We start from the raw sequence: 18,385 nt of genomic DNA, 5'->3' as shown, positions 1-18,385 counted from the left end.
TGTCGGTGGGTTCGTCAGACACTTCACCTCGAGACCAAATTCCGTGCTTCGCTCTTTTGTCATGAAGCTTAATCAACTTCATATGGTGCGGGTGACATTCCTTTTTTCATAAAGCCACGTGATACCGGCCGAAAAATGAGGTTTTATGCCGGCGGTGTATCTTTGTTTTGGAATTGCACTTAGTGGGTAGTACCTTATGAACCCACTCGGGTTGGTCCCAATCTATTCACGGATCCGACGGGAAATGCCATCGACAACGAGGGATCCGGGAGCAGAATGAGGGGTGCCCACACCTAGTCCCAAGGGACAATACGTCAAAGGATCCAGGCATAAAACTGCCTTCTTCTCATTCCCCACGTTCCTAATGCAGAAGGAGAGCTTCGTTGAAGTAAATTCCACGCACTGCATAGAACGGTATAGTTAGCTAGCGAGTGGAACAAAGCCAAGGAAGGTGGGGAGCGATCTAGGAGGGGTATCCCGGTCTTGGGTTTATTATTAGGGACATATCATCAACCGTTGAGTTTTGCTTGGAAGGAGGAAGCGAGAAGGAAGACGAAGAAGGAAAAAAAATCATTTGTCACAATGGAAAATTGCTGTTGGCAAGCATTCAGACTAAATAACGGTGTAACTTATACCCAGCACACCGACAGGCCTGTCTCTCCTGGTATCCCTCCCAAAAAAGGAGAAAGCGAAACATTATATCCGCCTTTCGGAAAGGATCCATATAAGCCACATGCAAAAAACAGATATGAACCAAAATATTGCTTTTTTCACATAATAAGAGAGACATGTCATTGCAAACAGGTCTATGAAACGGACTTTAAAGTATTGCTCTGTCGCATGATGCGACCTCGGATAACATACGTAAGTAAAGTTTGATGGATATGTACACTGTATGTAATCATTTTGTCCTTATTAACCAATCAATCAACCCCATGGATGGCCTTCACCAGACACTCACCCGCATCAAAAATTCGAATTCTTATTGGGTTCTCTTTCTAGGAGCCAGTGGGTTGGAAATGATTGGGGTGTCGGGTCCCAGTTCGGTTCACGAAGGTGAAACCATAACCTTGACTTGTCGTTATGACTTGGGACGAGACGCCATTTATAGCATGAAATGGTACAAAAACAAGGAGGAGATCTATCGATACGTGCCTACAGACAACCCTGAATACAAAACCTTTCCCTTACCCGGCATCGAGATTGACGTAAGCGGTCTTTAGTACCTTGGTCAATCCTCTAATCGACTCAAAACGACCTTTGATCCCTGGATTTTCCAGAGCACCTCCACCCGGCCAAATCAGTTAGTCATGCGGATTACGGGTCCTTTGGCATCGGGTCAGTATAAATGTGAAATCACGGTGGAGACCCCATCTTTTGTGACTCTCCACAGGAGTCACAACCTCACTGTGGTCGGTAAGTCTTTCCGTTTTGATGCCCAATCGCACCTCCATGGCATTTCAAGGTCTTCTTGGTTCGTTCCAGCCCCACCCAAATTGGCCCCGAAAATCACAGGGATCGATTCCAACTATCGGATAGGCGATCAGGTGGAGGTGTTCTGTACTTCCAAAGATTCCAAGCCAGCTGCCTCGTTGAATTGGAGAATCAATGGCAAACCGGTGAGTTTTGGCTCCGAGGCCAACCAAACCCTGACGGCTCAGTTGGGTTTTAGCTCGTCTTTTTTGCTCCAAAACCAATGGGAACGAGGGAAAAAGTGAAAAGCCAAGTCATTACTCGACCATTATTCTGGCTGGTGTTGGGAGCGTGTTCGGAGAGAAAGAGATTCGTGGCATTCAATCGGTGGGGCAAGGGCAGAAATAATTTGTCTAATGGACCTCTGCTCGTCGAAAGTCCTTCTTGTCTGAACTCTGAACGATGAAGAATGGGAAATAATTACTCGGCACATTCCTTGCTTCGTCAGAGGGGAAATACGCACCCAGTAGACCTGAGAGAGGGAGAAGCCTTCAAAGAGCTATTATGAAAAATAATTGCTTCCCACCCACAAAAAGTCTGGGATGTTGGCCAACGAAAATTAAATCGTCATTTTTCACTTTCTAAAGGAGTCCGTTTTTCAGGCCTCGAGAAGAGATCTGGTGCCGGAAAAGATAACATTGAATGAATCTTCGGGTCTGGAGACCTCACAACTTGGCCTTAGGTAAGCGGATAAAAGAAACCACGAGGATGAACAAGGGCTCAGTTTTAAAGTTTTAAAGGTCCATTGTTATTCGACCGGGTAGTCTGCAGATCATCAGGAGCAGAGATCTTAGGAAGATGCCCTTTTTTCGCTGTTGGATATTGATGTGTTTTTCGATCGAAGAACCTCTGGTAGGGCTCCCATTCCAACAAAAAAGGGTAGAGAAATGAAGACCCAAGATCAGGAACGAGTTTTAAAGCAGCCCTGGTTCCGAGACCTAGAACGGCAGGGTCGCGTTTTGCCACTCACTTAAGGAGTTTTTATTTTCTTATATGGTGCTCTCTTTAGCTTGTGATGGGAGCCCTAACCGAGGTCCTTTAAGCTAAAAAGCTGACCTTCCGGATCGAAACACATCACTACTATTGGAGCTTAGCCTTGTTGTTAAAACAAGACTGGGATGTCTTCTGCATTTGTTACAGGGTGGTCTGTATCTTACTATTTCATTCAATAGTACTTATTCTGTAAGTCTGATCGTAAATTAGTGTACATCAATTTGATCTGTCATGTAGAGACAAGAAAAACATTTTGCTTTACCGTTGAGTGTAAATTCCAGACGTTTGTCAAAACTGATTTGTCTTAAGAGTAGCGACTCTTTATCTCAGGTCTCATAGCTTTGCTGCTCATTGTTGTTCAGTCTTGAATACGAATGATTGTCTGAGCACAAGTTAACCTAACAAGAAGAATATCTGTTGTGAGCAAAACTAGTTTTGACAAACGTTTGGAATTTCCACTCAACTTCAAAACAAAAAGTTTTTCCTGTCCCTAGATGAGTGACCAGTATAAAAATGATTTAAAGATGTATTTGATTGTCATCGGATTTTTCGACAACATGTTGTTAATCTTGAACCTGTGTCAGCCATTTTAACGTACATGTGATATTTGATGACAATTTCAGAAGATAAATTTATGTTGAGTTTCATGATGACTTTGATTCAGGACAACAACAACTTGTAATTGAAACAGTTGAGGTACATGAATTATTGAAACGAAACCGAATTTCTTCTTTTTAAACGTAGAATGATTGCCTCTTATGAAGTTACAAAGCTTGTTTACATCGAAATGATTTAGGAAGTCCAAAATCTTTCAGTTTTTAAATAGATCCTTAATTTTTACGTGCCAGAAATGAAATTTGACTCTTTGAGCCCACTGCAAAATTAATTATTTAATTAACATTTATTGTCCCGCATCGTTCGATGAGTAGGAATAAGATATGATTAAATTTTTTGTACCTACAAGCACAATGAAGATCATCGTCTGGATGTCATATCAATTTAACGATTAAAATTAAATAAGTTCTCAAACTTAAAAATCCAATCCTATTTCAGGTTTACAGCTGCAGCCTCACATTTTAACAATGGTGAATTGCGGTTGATTTGTGGGGCAGAAATTGAGGGCGTGTGGAAGACGCACGTGGAGGGCGTGGCGTTAGGGGGTGGAACCCGGACCGAGGCCGACGTAGCTGCTCGAAGTGGCTTGCAAGAGGCCAAGAGCACACGTGATTTGACCCGGCCCAATCATTTGCTCGTTCGAAATCGAGGTGAGCTGCGTTAAAAGTGGAATTTAAAGGCAGAATATTCAATAATCGAGGCTTTCAACATTTTGCTTTCCAGCATCGTCTACGAATTTCCAACAAAATGGGCTGGTCTTGGCTCTGCTTCTTTGGCTTGGCATCATGGCGCATTTGAGCGCATAGCTTTTCCATATTATTCACAACCACGTGTAGCTATCTAGTCAGTCTCTTTGATATGCGCTTTCTTTAGTAAACATATGAGTTTAAATATACAATTATATTCATTTGTGTTGAGACATGTACTAATTGACAAAGCAAACCAAGTATAGTGCTTATTTCGACAGTTGCATGTAGGGCAAGGAGCATTTAAATACATTAAATACTTCGATCGCGTGGCGAAAGCCAATGGATGGCGAGATGAAGAGGCGGCGAAGATATTTCCAGGGCTGCTGGAAGTGGGATCAACGATTTTGGACGAGTTGGAGGAGAGGGTTCTCAGGAGTTTTGAGCTCATCAAAGCCTCAATTGCTCAAACGAATGAAGTCTACCAAGAGGCATCGGTGCAGACGGTCTTCTGGTCTTTGGTTATGATAGAGGAAGAACCTGTTCAAGACTTCATCAAACGTTGCAAAGGCGTGGTAAAGGATTGTTATCCTAAGTTTGCCAAATCGAAGCGAGATGCCATTGAGCGCGACCGATTCATACCTGGACTTCGAGATGAGTTGAAGGCTGTTGTCTTGAATGGAAAGAATGGCAAGTTGGAAGAGGCAGTTCAGACTGTGTTAATGGCTCAAGGTGTTCGGGAGACATTAGGACGTGGAAATTACGAGCGTGGAGAATTGCGAGGATGGCGTTGTCTAGATAATGGAAGAATGATTGACTTGAAATGCTTCAATTGCAACATGCGGGACATTTTGCGGAGAGAATGTCCGTGTCATGAAAGAAGAACACGTGGATGCCATTCTTGGGGAATGGAGATGATCGGTTTATAGTTAAAGTGAGCCTCAATGGGAGGAAAACCGCGTTTCTGGTGGTGGATACAGGAACAACGGTCAGTGTTTTGCCAGGAAATTGGGATATTGCCGAATGGGAACATGCAACGGTCCAAAACGGTTAGTGGGACTCCAATCAAAAGGGGTGGCCGAGAAATCGGCTTGGTCAAGTTTGGAGGTGGAAAACGGTGCATCCTTTCTGGAAGGAAGATGTCAAGATCCCAGTGCTAGGAATGGACTTTGTACTTAAGCATGGAGTAGCGGTTGATGCTGGACTTGGTAAGATATGGATGAGACGAAGAACAAGAGAATGGCATGAGAACGTGAAGAAGAGTTTTGCAAACTAGAAGGGAGGTGTAGTAAGAGGCTACCAATTGAGCTCTTGCTCGGATGGATTTGGAATGCGTTACTATACGAGAATCACGCCTTCGGAGAAAGCCTTCATTTATGTTTTTTTTTGTAGGAATGGCCAAGATTCCACTAGCCTTGCAAAGGACCTAGAAATAATCTATTCTTGGGTTACTAAGAGTAATATGGCCCTGAACGGAGTGAAATTCCGCTCAATGACCTTCGGGTCAACTCCTTTGAATACTCCACTTATAGATAATGGAGGTAAAGATATTGAGTAGGTCTCATCTATGAAAGATTTAGGTGTAGTCCTCCATGATAATGGAAAGTTCTATGAGCATATCCATTTGAAAGTTGGTAAGGCTTTTCAAACATGTGGTTGGATATATCGCACGTTTAAGTCCAGAGATAGTGTCACGATGCTAACTCTGTACAAGTCGATTGTTCAACCCTTTTTTTTCTTGAATATGCTTCACCCATTTTGGCTCCAATGAGTTCAGCAGGTTTGCAAAAGGTCGAACAAGTCCAAAGATGTTTCACTAGGAACATCACAGGATTGAGAGAGCTCTCGTATTGGGAGAGACTAAAACAGTTGGGATTGTACAGTATTCAGAGAAGGTACGAAAGGTATCTGACATTGTAAGTCTTCAAAAGCATCCATGAGCTTTGTCCCAACCCAGGATTTAGGGTCAATTGTAGTGACCATAGAGCCTTTAAGTGCGTTTTGAGAGCACCTTCAAGCCCTCGAGAATCCAGGCTAGTTAAAATAATGAAGTCCAAATCTCTTCTTTCTCGGGCTCCTTCATTGTTCAATTTGCTGCCTTCAAATATTCGTAAGGCTTATGTAGGTCTTGATCCAGTAGCAGGATTTAAGTCAGACTTAGACTAGTTTTTGACTTCAATTCCTCATCAACCCTATATTCAATGGCTAGCCAGATCCGCCAACTCTAATTGGTTGGTCGATAAAATAAAATTTGAAAATAAAAGTTAAGGAAAATGAATAAATTTTTCGTCTTAAACTGCTGGGATTCCAATCCAGTAATAATAGGGAGTCGTAAAAATTAAAAAATGCGAATTAAAGCAATCTTGGATGCTATAATTTAGCATCTAGACGTACCAAAAGCTTGCCAATACCAAGCAAGACGAATTCTTTGTTGCGTCACAAACATAAGGATCAGGGTGAGTTTCAACTTTCCTACCCATATCTTCTTCGTCAAATGGAGTTTGTGATTAAAAAATGTACAAAGCAATAATCCTTCATTCATTAGGTGTTGATTTGGCAAAGTAAAGACGCTCAGTTTAAATTTGTATAGTGGAAATTTCTTTTTTTTTTGCCCTAACGTGGAGAGAAGTCAGCCTGAGGACTTTAAGGTGACCAAACGCCCAATTTTGTACGCAATATTGTCAGAATGCGTGACCAATCGCACATGCCAATGGCAGGGTATCTCGGTAGATGGTTCTTCTCATGGATTTTTTTATTTTAGTATGCTGAAATGTTTTAAATGAGATTTTTTTCATGCTCCACAAGTTTGTGGGGAATACAATTTGGTAAAGTTGGGGAAAACATTCGATGGTGGAGAAGACTGTCTCTAAACAGCTCTCCAGACGCCAATAACCCACAATTTCGTGTGACATTTTTTCGCCCTTTGAATAGCTTTATACATCAAAAAGTATTTTTCTAATGTTTTTTTAAGATGTACAGTATGTCCAGGAATAAATTGTAAGAACTGGCGAAAAAAATTCTAGTAAAACTCTGGTCAAAGAGCGCAAGACTGATACAAACGGTAGATTTAGAGACTCTGAGGCAGGTCTAGCAGTAGCGACAGGGCTGTCAAAATTATCGTGGTGGCATTTTAGTGTCCCATTATTTTATGAGGTGCCTTTCAGTCGTGACATTTTGAGCAATGCACTTAATTTCTTCACGGGAATCAGTAAGAAATTCTTGATTGCCGTAAGTCAATTCTTGAATGAGATCAATGTCGATTAACAAATTTTCATTTGGCCGTTTCATATCATACTACATCTGAAAATAGCCCAAGAGTTTGTATAACCCTCCATGAAACCCTCCAAAAAGGCAAATAAAAAAAAAATATATTTTAAAACCGCTATACATAATATTTAGCCAAAACAACAAACATTGCAAATTTCACAAAAGAAAAATAAATGAAGCCTCAATGTGGCAGTTTTTAATCAGGTGCAACAAAGTTGTCAAGAAAAGTCTAAATTTTCAAGATTGCCAGTTGTGTATTTTGTCTTCGGGATTCAACTAAAATCGTAACTATGAGTACTCAATTGATGATTGTAAAACATAATTTCAAAAAGCACCCTTTTAGTTTTAAGTGACATGAACAGCATATTAAGCTTTTGTTTAGGGTCAAGCAAAAAAAAAAAAAAGAACAGAAAAACGTTTGCTTTCTGTTTAATTTTGAAAATCGGTATTAATTCTTTGTGAAGTTGAATTAAGATACAACTGGGGGGTATTTCGGAGCAAAAAACGATGACAATTGGCCCATTAAATCAGATATAACCAAGTAGCAGTTTGATGGATCATATTCTAATTCCTAAACAAGTGCTTAAAAGAGTTTGAAAATTTGATTCTTATTATGATTTTAGGCATTTTAGTTTCTTATGTGGGCTTGACTTCCATAAAGCAATAAAACTAAATCTGTTCCTTATTATTTTGCGAGCTAAAACGTTGCCAAGATGTGTTTTTGCTGTTTATCTGGAAATTTTTAAGTGGTTTTCGACCCCTGGGTTACCCTAGCTTCCTCGTACATACTTCATTGTTATCCCTGCTTCAGTGGTTTTTGACATCAAACTCCTGATGCCTCTTTTAGACACGCAACCTCAGCTTTACATATTTCGTTCTCGACAACTGAAATTCCAGAGGCCAGATTTGATGAAACTGGTATTCATAAAGGTATTCTCTGATATTGATTGTAGTCTCCATGGCCCTTGAAAAAAAACCATTTCATTCATGGTTGAATCAACAGTCAAAGCAGGCAACGAGTCCTCTAAGCTTACTCCTACAACTGAAACGTGACCAGCATAGGTCCAAACTTTCAAAATTCTTGCCAATAATGTCCATTTCGAAATGTACTTATTTAATTTGACATACTATGCCGCTCTTTTTCAACTCATTTTTTGTAACTGTTCTAGACAATCATCTTCTGACCTAAAGTAGGTCTTATACTGGCCTTCGAGCCATTATTCAACCTAGCAACTCCAGCTCTATTTTATCGATTCTTTGTGACAGCAGGTTGTGTGAATGCAGCTTACCAAGATTTAGATTTAGCCAAAACAAGCTCAAAAAGCATCCCTTAGTGACTTTCTTCGGCTTTTTTAAATGTTTCACTTACACTTCATCTTATGATCGTTTATTGTGCAAGCTTTGAAGTGCAATTCAACGAGACGCTATGATAGAACCTTCTGGTTTGTCTGTTTCAGCCAGATATTAACCCTTAGGTCAATACTTGAGCCTTGATTGAGAGCCCTAAAAGCTTGCTCAAATAACAATCATGAAACACATGTCAAGAGATATGGGCGGAACTAGAGCTGTAGTGCATATTAAGTGATGTAGTGTTGATATGATAAATTACTATAATATTTTTAGATTGACCAAGGTGAAAAAGTGGTTAATTTTGCTTCCTTGTGGCGAATTCAAAACAAACCTGATTGTGATTCAAAATAGAATTGCAATCATTGTTCTCCTACCAGTCTTATCAAATGGCCAAATTCATGGCAGGCCTGATGATATGGTCGTAGTTTACACCCACGCTTAAATAACGGCATTAGTTGTAACACCCTCCTTTTTGGGTTGCGCTACAAATAATAGTATGGGTAATGGAACAGGGCTTCAGCCCTCCTGTTGCTGTATGTCTGTAAATGTTTTGTAAATGTAGAATGGCTTCCTCCCTAATTTGCTTTAAAATTCATCTCAAATCCAGTGACTTACTTGCTACAAATGGGATCAAATAAATAACTATGGGAGGCTAAGACTTGGAGTTATCAGTTTACATTTTCTGTGGTGTATGACACCAGTAGTTGTGTGACGGAAACCTGTAAATTAACCTCAAAATGTAACCCTTATTTTCCTCTTGTCAAGCCTTATCTAGACCATTTTTCAAACCAGGAAAAGAAAGATGAAACAATATTTATGNCTTGTCAAGCCAGTGGAATATTTGTCGTATCTAGACCATTTTTCAAACCAGGAAAAGAAAGATGAAACAATATTTATAACAATGTTTAGCAAATGTGAAAAAAAATTAAACACAAATAACCCTTTTTCCTATTAGCCAACAGTAATGGTAACAGTAAGGCTTTACTATTTTGGTAATGGTTCAAGCCCTGTTAGGACACCATACCAATGTTTAGCTTTAGACACATCCATCTACCAAAGTCACTCCTATTTTCTTTGCCTGGAATTCACAACCACTCATCCATTTGCGCCTTGTGTCGCCTAGATTTAAAACTCATCTGTAACGGAAAACGCCTTCACATTTCTAACGCAACCTCGGGATAAAAAGCACGATGGAAATGACTTTGAGTCGTCAACAACAACAAATCTGGGAGATTAAAGAACCAAGATCCGGGTTGTAATACATTAGGCCCAATCTTTCGGTCTAAGCATCATGCCGCAATGGTACTGGGACAAAAAAGAACTGCGGCACACGCCCACTCAGCTGGGCAGCGGCTTCTTGGACTACGATGACGAGCAGCGCTACCGGCGCGAAGGCGTGCGCTTCATCATCGAGGTGGGCAAGGCCCTGAACCTGTCCCACACCACCATGGCCTCCGGGGCCGTCTACTTTCACCGATTCTACATGTTCCACTCCTTCCAGGAGTTTCCCAAATACGTAAGACTTGTCATGCACCCATTCTCTGTATGCACCCTTCTAATAACATGTAGCCGACCGAATACCTTGTCTCTTAGGTGGTGGCCACGTGTTGTCTGTTTCTGGCCGGCAAAGCCGAGGAAACGCCCAAAAAGTGTCGCGATCTGATCAAGGTGGTTCGAGCTCACACCAATGACACCCAATTCGCCACTTTTGGCCACGATCCCCGGGAAGAGGTCATGATCATGGAGCGAGTCCTCCTTCAGGTCAGTCAGTCACCTAGTTCATCACATGCATACATACCAACTGCCCAAGGGAATGGAAGTGGAAGGTTGAGCAAGTAGTGACCGATGGGAAAACCCGGTCAAGAGGGTGAGGCTAGCTAGTATTGGAAATTCCAGTCAAACATGAAACAGTTTAGAAAGAAACCCCCATGAAATGGTTCAGACCCAATCGAATATGACCGTTGATGGCCAGAACTACCCGCCGAAATATTGACTTCAATGATTTTTATGACGACCGATTTGAACTGGGGATAAGTAATCTGGTCTGTGCTATTGACGCCATTATTACAATTTCTAGTGCCTCTGGCCATTACTTTTCCGTGCTACTCTTGTTCCATACTTGTCTATGAGCTTCCCGAAATTTTTTCGTCAGTTAGATATTCCAGTCCTTAATCGCCTGTATCTGTCTTTGTCACTCCAGACCATCAAGTTCGATCTTCAAGTGGATCATCCGTACATCTCCATCCTGCAATACGCCAAGAGTCTCAAAGGCGACAGTGCCAAGTTGCAAAAGATGGTCCAGATGTCGTGGACCTTCGTCAACGATTCCCTCTGTTCCACCCTCTGTCTCCAATGGGAGCCCGAGATCATCGCCATCGCCGTCATGTATTTAGCCGCCAAGTTGTCCAAATTCGAGATCAAGGACTGGCTGGATCGCCACGAGTATCAGAAGCATTGGTGGGAACGCTACGTCGTGGATTTGGACGTCACCGACCTCGAGGACATTTGCCATCAAGTGCTCGACCTCTACAGCCAACCCACTAAACCCACCCGGGAGCAATCCGCCTCGCCACCCCCGGGACAGCGCACTCAACCCGCTAAGCCCACTGTCCCTCCCACATTGCAGACCCAGAGCTCGGGCAGTGGCAAGCATACCACGCCCCCGCCCCCCAGGGAGAATCCTCCTCTCCCCCCTCGCGATATGGCGACTTCAATCGGGGCCCCGCAGCCTCAACAGCCTTTGTCTCGACCGCAAACGCCGCCCCCACCCCCTCCACCGGGGGCTCCCATTGCGGCGCCCCCCGTTCCACCCTTGGGTATCCCGCCGGGATCGGCTTACATGGGGTACGGGGCTGCCTTACCTCCGGGATTGCCAGGGGTGCCATCCAGTTATCATGCCCCGCCACCCGGTGTTCATGGTTACGTGGCACCCGGGCAAGCCCCGGTGGGAGGCGGCATCCCGCCCCTCTTCTCTCAGGGAAATGGTCCCACCGTGGGGTACAGTCAGCCCCCTGGCGGTGGATATACCGGATATCCCCCTCGGGGCCAACATCCACCCGGACCTCAAGGGCAATATTATCCACCCGTTCCACCGGGTAACTTCCGACCGGATCATCGGAGATACTGAGAAATGAACTCTTTGGGAACTTTTTGCTAATAAAGCTTAATATGTAGGAACATATGTAGGATCTTGTCGCGTTGTATTAACAATAAGATTGGAAAGACTCGGTAAGACAATGGACCCATGGAGCAAATGATACAACACCCTGAGGGGCGAGTGATAACTTAAAATGATTAGGCGTTGGAACTGAAGTGGGGTAGATCTTTTTGGTAGAGCTCGTCCAAAATGGCATCAACCCGGACATATTCGTCGGCCGGGAGACGATCCACCCAAGATTTGGCCATACCTTCGTGAGATGAGTGATAATCCAAGACCTCCACGTTTTGGTCTAGAATTCAACGAACGTGATGTTTGCAGCCTGCGGGTGACCTTTAATTGACTTGCTTACCTTTGTTGACAGTGTTATGTTGGACCATGATTTTCCGGGGCGTCTTTCGAGCCAGAATGATTTCCCGCCATTTTCCGAAAGGGTGAGAACCGGTGTCCTTGACCTCGCTCAGTTCATCGTACATTTTCTTGGCGTTCTCGATGTCGCCCAAGGACTTGTACACTTGAAGCTTCATGAGGAACTCGCCAATGGCGGGTTTTCCCACACTCTCCAACTTGGTCCGATCAATGGTCAAGATGAGATCGGGCTTACCGTCCTCACCGGTGATCTCGTTCACATCCACAAACCCTTGACCAGCTTCAATCATCACCTAAAATAAAGATATAAATCGAGGGAGTTGCAATTCATTCCCAAGGTCTTGCCCGAGATGGACGTTCTGGGAACACTCACCTGAAGCAGGACAAATCTGGCTTGCGAGTGAGCTTGCTTCCATTCTTTGGTTCCGGGACTGAACATTTCCACACCTTTCAAGGCTGCGTGACACAACGAGAGCCAATTGGCATAGATCAAATCATCCGCATTCTCATTGTAACCAAAAATGCTGGAATCAATCGCAAATTTAGAAACATGCTAGTCAGGCTTCAATGGAATAAATTTGATCAACGGGTCCCGAATCTTACCCAGTCACGTCCTTGTAGGTGCTCAAATAAAGGCCCACGGCTTCTGCCCTGCACTCTTCGTAACTTGATCCAAGGCTGGTAAACACGGAATCAAACGTCTCGCCGGCTTCGTAGACTTTCGCGACTTCTTCACCGGTCAACGGGTTCTTCAAGTCCTTGGGGTAGTTCAGTTCACCGGATTTGGTTTTTTGCAGCAATTTGCCAGATCCATGGCCCAACAGTTCGTGAAGGCCAACCTTTTGGGAATTTTCAGTAATCTTGTGAATCTCATCTTTCACTTCAAAGGATGTGGTACCAACCTGGACTTCAAAGGATGGCACGCGCCACTTTTTCAAGATCTCGTGATCAGTTTCCGAGACAAAGGTCGTTTTAGAATCGGTCTTGTAGGAGGAGGCGATCACATTGCCCAAATTCACATTCTTAAAACCTTCCGATTGTCGAATCTCGTCATCTGTATACAACCAAATACATCACATTTCAACCACTTGTGTTCCCACTATCCAAATTTGTGAGATGAACTTACAGTTGGGAATATTAATTCCAGCCGGAATGCCACTTCCAGAAAAATACAGGACATCCAATGAGGTAAAATCAGGTAGGAGAAACTTGTCCTTTTCGAATTCTCTTGGCCAAGGCAGTCTAGGCAGGAAATCTTCTGCCTTTTCCACCAACACCTGTGGCCAAATTACAACAGAAAATAGATATAGGAGATAGCAAATGATAATGCCAACAGTTGTAGAAGCCTTCGTTCAGCCTCACCTGGAATTTGGCCGATTGTTCTTTGTTCACCATGGCCACGAATCCTTCGAATTCGCCTCGCATGCCTAAGGGATCGCGATAGTTCTCGATGAACCCGATGTAGGTCTCGATCACGGGGCCTTTGTTCTTGATCCAATAACGGCTTCCCTCCTTGTGAGCATCCAAACTACCCAATTCAAAGGCCTTGATGTAGTTATCCAACATGTTCTCTTCATTTGAATTAGAGGCAAAACCCTGCAAGCACAACACCAATTTTCAATGTTAAGCATGTTTTGGACATGAGAAATGCGAATAAATAATCTTCTGGTCTTGAACTACTGGGATTCCAATCCCGGTAGCGGTAAGGAAGTCCGCACAAGAAAAAAAAAAAGAATCCCTAACTTACCTTGGCAAGACCAAGATTCTCGTTGACCAAGGCTAAAAGTTTGGAGTAATCTCCAGAGGTCACAACAAAAGTAGCGCCTTCGAAGACCTCTTCCGAGAGCTCCTTCTCCGCTACTCCCGCATGTCGGATTTCGTATCGAACTTGTCCGTCTTTTTCGGTCTTGATGGCCCGGTTCATGTAGCCTTCGATCTTCTTGGATTGGAGGTATCGATTGATCTTGTCGGCGTCTTCGGTGGTACAATTGTCACTGAAGTACTTGGTCACGCCCTTGGCTCCCAAGCCCAATTGCTTCTGCCGTTCTGTCAAGGAGTACATCTGCTCTTTGATGGAGCTCCAGATTTCGTCCATGGTCTTGGTATCGGCCTTGTAGGCGGCCGATGCCTTGATCAAGGTCTCGAAAGACTCGACGGGCAAATTGGGAATGATCTTGGAATCGCCAAAGCCCTTGTAATTGCCCATATTGGCATACACTCCGGAACCGTAGACTAGAAACGCTTGAAAGTCCTCTTCCGTCAATCCAGCCTTGATAACCGCGGCCTTCAACTCTTCCGTGCTTTGACCCAAATGGATCCTCTGAATGAGTCGGAAGATTTGCGGCGATTCCAGCGACGTTTGCAGCAAGACGATCAGTCCACCGAAAAACGAAGCCCGACTCAAATAGTGAGCGTACAACTTTTCACGGGGACTCAAGGCTTGGAAGGCCGCAATGGCGTCCAACATGATAACGGGCTGATCATTGGGCAGCACATATTGCGAGCTGATGGGGGCCATAGTGGAAGCGGAACGGGTGGACCGTGATGGCGAATCAATGGGACAATCCGACACAGAGGCACTGCAAAAGGATAAAGCCACCATGAAGGCCATTAGGACTATACCATCTCGCCCGGAGCCGGCCATCATTCCGTGTGTTCAAGCTTGGGCCCAAACACAGACTGAGAGACCATAAAAAAGCCAGGCTGTGAAAACAAGGCAGGTACAACACTAGAATAGCAGCATTTCTGTGCCCTTTGAATGAAGAATGACAAGCACATGTTGAAAGCCACACTTACACTGAAAGTGACAAAGATTGTCATTTATCGGCCGGTATTTGTATTTCATGTCGGGTTTGGACTTATCTACCCTTTAACAGTTGTTCAATCTGTTAATGGTCATATCCTGACCAATCTTACTGCCATGAATATTGGCGGAGTTCAATGCTTTGAGATGGGGGCCTCACTCGAATCTCCCAGAAATGAGCTTGAGTGTTGGGCAGAACACCCGGACTTTGACGCCAGACTTTTTTTTGGGGGGGGGGGACATTTTGAACACATGGCATTGCAGAAACGAAGTCATCTATATATTTGCACCAACTACGTTCAACCCCATTTTACCGCCATCTCTCTAACCATGTACAGGTCTGTCTAATGGCCAATGACCCCGTCACCTGAAGAACCGTTTCCTGGAGAAATCCGAGTTGATCATCTAACCTGTGTCTGGTCCAGACATTGGACTCGGTTCGGAACACGCCATGATGATAATAGGCCGCAGAAGAGACTTTGTGCCCAGGAATCTGCGGCTGACACGGCGATCTGGCCAGTAAGGTGGATGTGACTGGCGAACTCAAACAGCGGAGCAACAAGGAAGGAATCAAGAGCGAACGAGACATGATCGCTGGTGAGCCTCAGTCAGTCAGTCAGTCAGTCTACCCCCGGTCAGTGACACCCCCCGAAATCCGGTTGTGAGAGTGGTGAAAGGGATTCTGAGATGATCACGCCGCCGGAGAGTGGAGAGTCAAGAAAGATAGAAGGCAAGAGATCGATGGACTTACGTGCTGATGCCGGATTCAAGAGGTTCCTCTTGATTTGAAGCGTCACTCTAGGTTTCGGTGGGCTCAGTCAGTACATAAGACATGGCATAAGATCTGGGGAAGAGGGAGGGAGGATGAGCTTGCAAGTTTGCCCGAAGCCTTGATTTTCCCTGGGAGTGTCATCAGCTGAGCATGCATGGGCATGCAGGATTGAAGTTGAAAGTATGCTTGAGAGCCAAACGGGCATGATTTTTTTCCTTCGCTTCGTCCATTATTAGGTACTTTAGTTTCTAGGTACATTTGCAAGTGTTTACACTGTTCAAGGGTTTTGCTGAAATCGGCTTTTCCGTTTTTTGTTATTGGCGAATGCCGGGGTCGTAGGGGTGAACCTCGCCCGGCCAGCCCAAGTTGTTCGTAGAGAAAGGTTGGGAAAGCGAATCGAACCAAGGACCTCTACCACTCGATGAAACTGCGGTACTTACACACCATGTGGACTTCCAGTATCGGAGTTTGAACCCACCTGAGGGGAGGGTTCTTTCCGTCATCATTTTGGTGTATTCTTTCAAAATGACAGTCTTTTAGGGCTTCCATAGCAAATCTCCTAGAGCAGTTGCTTGTAAAGGGCCAAATAAGTGTCAAGTAGAAATGAAATTTGATTCCTCTTCCCTAGAATAACTTATGCAGTACTATGCAGTACCATGTTTCGTATCAAAGCGATTGAAAATGCCACCGTGACGCAAAGTTATTACGCTCAAATCACATTTAAAAGGGCTACTTTTGTGACATTTGCCGCCTGGCACATATTGACAAGGAAATAATCTCACCCATGAACATTCACTAGAATAGAGGACCTTTAAGGGAAGTAAGTGCATCCCCTTTCAATGGTCATTTCCGTACTTGTTTTACTGCTGTGTTTTGATCATTGGGAAGTTTGGTGAATGTCCTGTGGAATGAGCTCCTGGATATATGCTTATTTAGCTTATGTGGCTCCTTTTTGATGCTTTCTTTCTGTTGTAATGTGCAAGTAATTGTTTTCCTTGCGCGGCCCTGGTCATTTTTCAAAGGTATCGCATTTTGTTTGAATTCTGACTTGGCAATATCTTCGAATGAGCCGAGTTATTTGCTTTTATGCATGCTCATTGCAATGTCTCTTCACTTGTTCTCTGGTTTGTCATTTTGTATGCTCATTGCAATTTTTTCCCCTCCCCGGCTTCAATCAGTATTCCAATCTACTTTGTTTGCTACTTCAGTGGGAAGGACAAGGTAGCGTGACTACTAACTTGACATTCAACTCCAACCGCAAAACTCCCACAGCAGAACATGAAAACGTACGCTAAACGATTCCTTGAATGAAGGATGTATGTAATTCCGGTTTAAATATAGATATAGAATCGTGTCCTCTTTCAAGGCAAATCAGCATCGATGGGTGTAAATAAACCAAGGCCAACTCTTCGTCTTATCCGTCCCATCATCGGATGATCCGCTGCGATTTCGATCCGGGTTGATTCACTTGAACTTCTCCTCCCGATGTTGCAGTATCTCCGGTGTTTTCCAGCTCTTCAAACACGGATTTGGCGCAAGCCAAATTGAACTGTACCATGGACGTAGGAATTTCGCAATTATTCATTACCAGACAAATGTAGGTATTCGAGGTAAAAACGTCGATGAAGGCCGCAAACTTGGAATTCCGGACCTCCATGAACTGAAAATTAAAAAACATGGACCAAGAGATTAGGGATGATCTCGAGATCGATGTGAATGAGATGAATGCCAATACCTGAAACTGCGATGCGATCTTAGAGCAACTCAACTTAAACTCCTTGAAGATGTTCGAGATCTTCTCGAAACGATGAATGTCCCTTTGATCGTCTCGTTGGGCGTGGGCAATGACCAAGAAAGTGGACCGTTCGAAAAGCAGGATCTCATCGGCGCCCAAGATATCCGCCATGTCGTTCAGATTCGCCTCCACATCCCGCACATTCGGGATGAGCATGTACACAATGGAGCTCCATGCCTGTTACATGAAACGACAATGGTTGACGAAACCTGCACATTGAGGAGAGTAATGGACATATTACCTTGTAGAGAGTCTCATCCCAAATGCTGGTCCTGAAACAATTGCAATCCAAGGGTTCGGAAAGACGTTTGATCTCTTCCTGTCGTTCAGAGAACACCAAGTCCCGTCGATCCTCCTGCACGAGATCCATCTTGTGGATCAGACAGAAGATCTTAGCCTTGGGCGAGTTCTGGAGGATGGCATCCAAGCAGCTTTGGTAGTAGTGCATGTCCTTCTCCAACTCGCGGCTCTCCACATCGAACACGTAGATCATAACCTCGACATTCCTGAAGATATTCTCACGCTGGGATGCGAAATAGTTCTCCATGAAAGCCTCTTGACCTCCGCAATCCCACAGATTGAGGGTGAGACTCCCAAGAAGGCGAACATGGGAGTGTTCCACATCGATGGTGGCTCCTAATCGGCGGGTATCTCGGGCAATATAGTTGGCGAAGATGATGGACCTCATGGAGGTCTTGCCGGAGCCAGATTTGCCCATTAAGAGCACCTTCTTCTTGTTGGCCATGTTTGGGACATGTATTTCACTCTATTGGACGCCCTCCGTGAATCCTGGTCAGTCAACTACGTATATGGAGAGTGTTGCTTCGGGTGCTTCCACAAGAGGCTAGGAGGAATCTGAGTTGCAGTACACCCCTAACATCCCCAGTACTGGGCTTTGACAGGTTTTCTAGAACACTATCACTCTCAGTCTCAGGGCGGATGGATGGGCCCAAGGCAAGTGAACGATAGAAGTCTCTCAACCTCGAATATTTGGAGGTTTATGACGGTCTCACTCGATCCTCAGGCTTTATGGAAGAATTGAGTCTGGCCAATGTTGAATGCCTCGTTATTTGCGTATGTCTTGAGAATCCCATGAAGATTCACT

At 44.1% G+C, this 18,385-nt stretch overlaps 4 protein-coding genes across 5 annotated transcripts in view; 2 read left to right on the top strand and 2 right to left on the bottom strand.

The window, feature by feature from the left end:
- Nucleotides 1–3,998, top strand: part of LOC131890386 (uncharacterized) — a gene marked incomplete at its 5' end in the record, with an annotated part of 21,406 nt that extends 17,408 nt beyond the window's left edge. The window contains 6 exon segments of the mRNA XM_059239725.1: nucleotides 1,003–1,208; nucleotides 1,281–1,416; nucleotides 1,486–1,619; nucleotides 2,076–2,155; nucleotides 3,520–3,731; nucleotides 3,805–3,998. Coding sequence (XP_059095708.1) covers nucleotides 1,003–1,208; nucleotides 1,281–1,416; nucleotides 1,486–1,619; nucleotides 2,076–2,155; nucleotides 3,520–3,731; nucleotides 3,805–3,887 — 851 coding nt within the window. The 3' untranslated portion in view covers nucleotides 3,888–3,998.
- Nucleotides 3,999–9,592: 5,594 nt separating this feature from the next.
- On the top strand, nucleotides 9,593–11,563 carry LOC131890091 (cyclin-K-like). Its single transcript, XM_059239371.1, has 3 exons — nucleotides 9,593–9,900; nucleotides 9,978–10,145; nucleotides 10,585–11,563. Exons 1-3 carry the CDS (start codon nucleotides 9,676–9,678, stop codon nucleotides 11,509–11,511), a joined length of 1,320 nt encoding a protein of 439 aa, XP_059095354.1. The 5' UTR covers nucleotides 9,593–9,675; the 3' UTR covers nucleotides 11,512–11,563.
- Nucleotides 11,564–11,567: 4 nt separating this feature from the next.
- LOC131890090 (dipeptidyl peptidase 3-like) lies at nucleotides 11,568–15,623 on the bottom strand. Of its 2 annotated transcripts, none has more exons than XM_059239370.1 (9): nucleotides 15,465–15,623; nucleotides 13,658–14,489; nucleotides 13,273–13,506; nucleotides 13,037–13,187; nucleotides 12,813–12,964; nucleotides 12,514–12,749; nucleotides 12,284–12,434; nucleotides 11,894–12,203; nucleotides 11,568–11,833 (listed from the first exon to the last, which is right to left on the bottom strand). In XM_059239370.1, exons 2-9 carry the CDS (start codon nucleotides 14,426–14,428, stop codon nucleotides 11,679–11,681), a joined length of 2,160 nt encoding a protein of 719 aa, XP_059095353.1. In that variant the 5' UTR covers nucleotides 14,429–14,489; nucleotides 15,465–15,623; the 3' UTR covers nucleotides 11,568–11,678. The 2 variants fall into 2 exon arrangements, with proteins under 2 accessions (XP_059095353.1, XP_059095352.1); XM_059239369.1 differs by lacking the exon at nucleotides 15,465–15,623 and adding an exon at nucleotides 15,124–15,411.
- A 1,161-nt stretch (nucleotides 15,624–16,784) lies between these two features.
- On the bottom strand, nucleotides 16,785–18,245 carry LOC131890134 (ras-related GTP-binding protein A-like). The gene is made up of 3 exons (XM_059239417.1): nucleotides 17,522–18,245; nucleotides 17,221–17,457; nucleotides 16,785–17,145 (listed from the first exon to the last, which is right to left on the bottom strand). Exons 1-3 carry the CDS (start codon nucleotides 18,023–18,025, stop codon nucleotides 16,912–16,914), a joined length of 975 nt encoding a protein of 324 aa, XP_059095400.1. The 5' UTR covers nucleotides 18,026–18,245; the 3' UTR covers nucleotides 16,785–16,911.
- Nucleotides 18,246–18,385: the final 140 nt, after the last annotated feature.

Source organism: Tigriopus californicus, chromosome 11 (genome assembly GCF_007210705.1).
Source record: "Tigriopus californicus strain San Diego chromosome 11, Tcal_SD_v2.1, whole genome shotgun sequence".
Lineage (NCBI taxonomy): Eukaryota > Metazoa > Arthropoda > Copepoda > Harpacticoida > Harpacticidae > Tigriopus > Tigriopus californicus.
This window is presented reverse-complemented; position numbering and strand designations above follow the sequence as displayed.

Coding starts and splice junctions, on each gene's coding strand:
- LOC131890091 (XM_059239371.1), top strand. CDS start 9,676: ATGCCGCAATGGTACTGGGACAAAAAAGAACTGCGGCACACGCCCACT. Junction 9,901..9,977: donor TCCAGGAGTTTCCCAAATAC/GTAAGACTTGTC, acceptor CTTGTCTCTTAG/GTGGTGGCCACGTGTTGTCT. Junction 10,146..10,584: donor TGGAGCGAGTCCTCCTTCAG/GTCAGTCAGTCA, acceptor TTGTCACTCCAG/ACCATCAAGTTCGATCTTCA.
- LOC131890090 (XM_059239369.1), bottom strand. CDS start 15,302: ATGTCTCGTTCGCTCTTGATTCCTTCCTTGTTGCTCCGCTGTTTGAGT. Junction 12,750..12,812: donor TGCCATCCTTTGAAGTCCAG/GTTGGTACCACA, acceptor AATTCCCAAAAG/GTTGGCCTTCACGAACTGTT. Junction 12,204..12,283: donor CCAGATTTGTCCTGCTTCAG/GTGAGTGTTCCC, acceptor TCTTTATTTTAG/GTGATGATTGAAGCTGGTCA.
- LOC131890134 (XM_059239417.1), bottom strand. CDS start 18,025: ATGGCCAACAAGAAGAAGGTGCTCTTAATGGGCAAATCTGGCTCCGGC. Junction 17,458..17,521: donor GGGATGAGACTCTCTACAAG/GTAATATGTCCA, acceptor TTCATGTAACAG/GCATGGAGCTCCATTGTGTA. Junction 17,146..17,220: donor AGATCGCATCGCAGTTTCAG/GTATTGGCATTC, acceptor TTTAATTTTCAG/TTCATGGAGGTCCGGAATTC.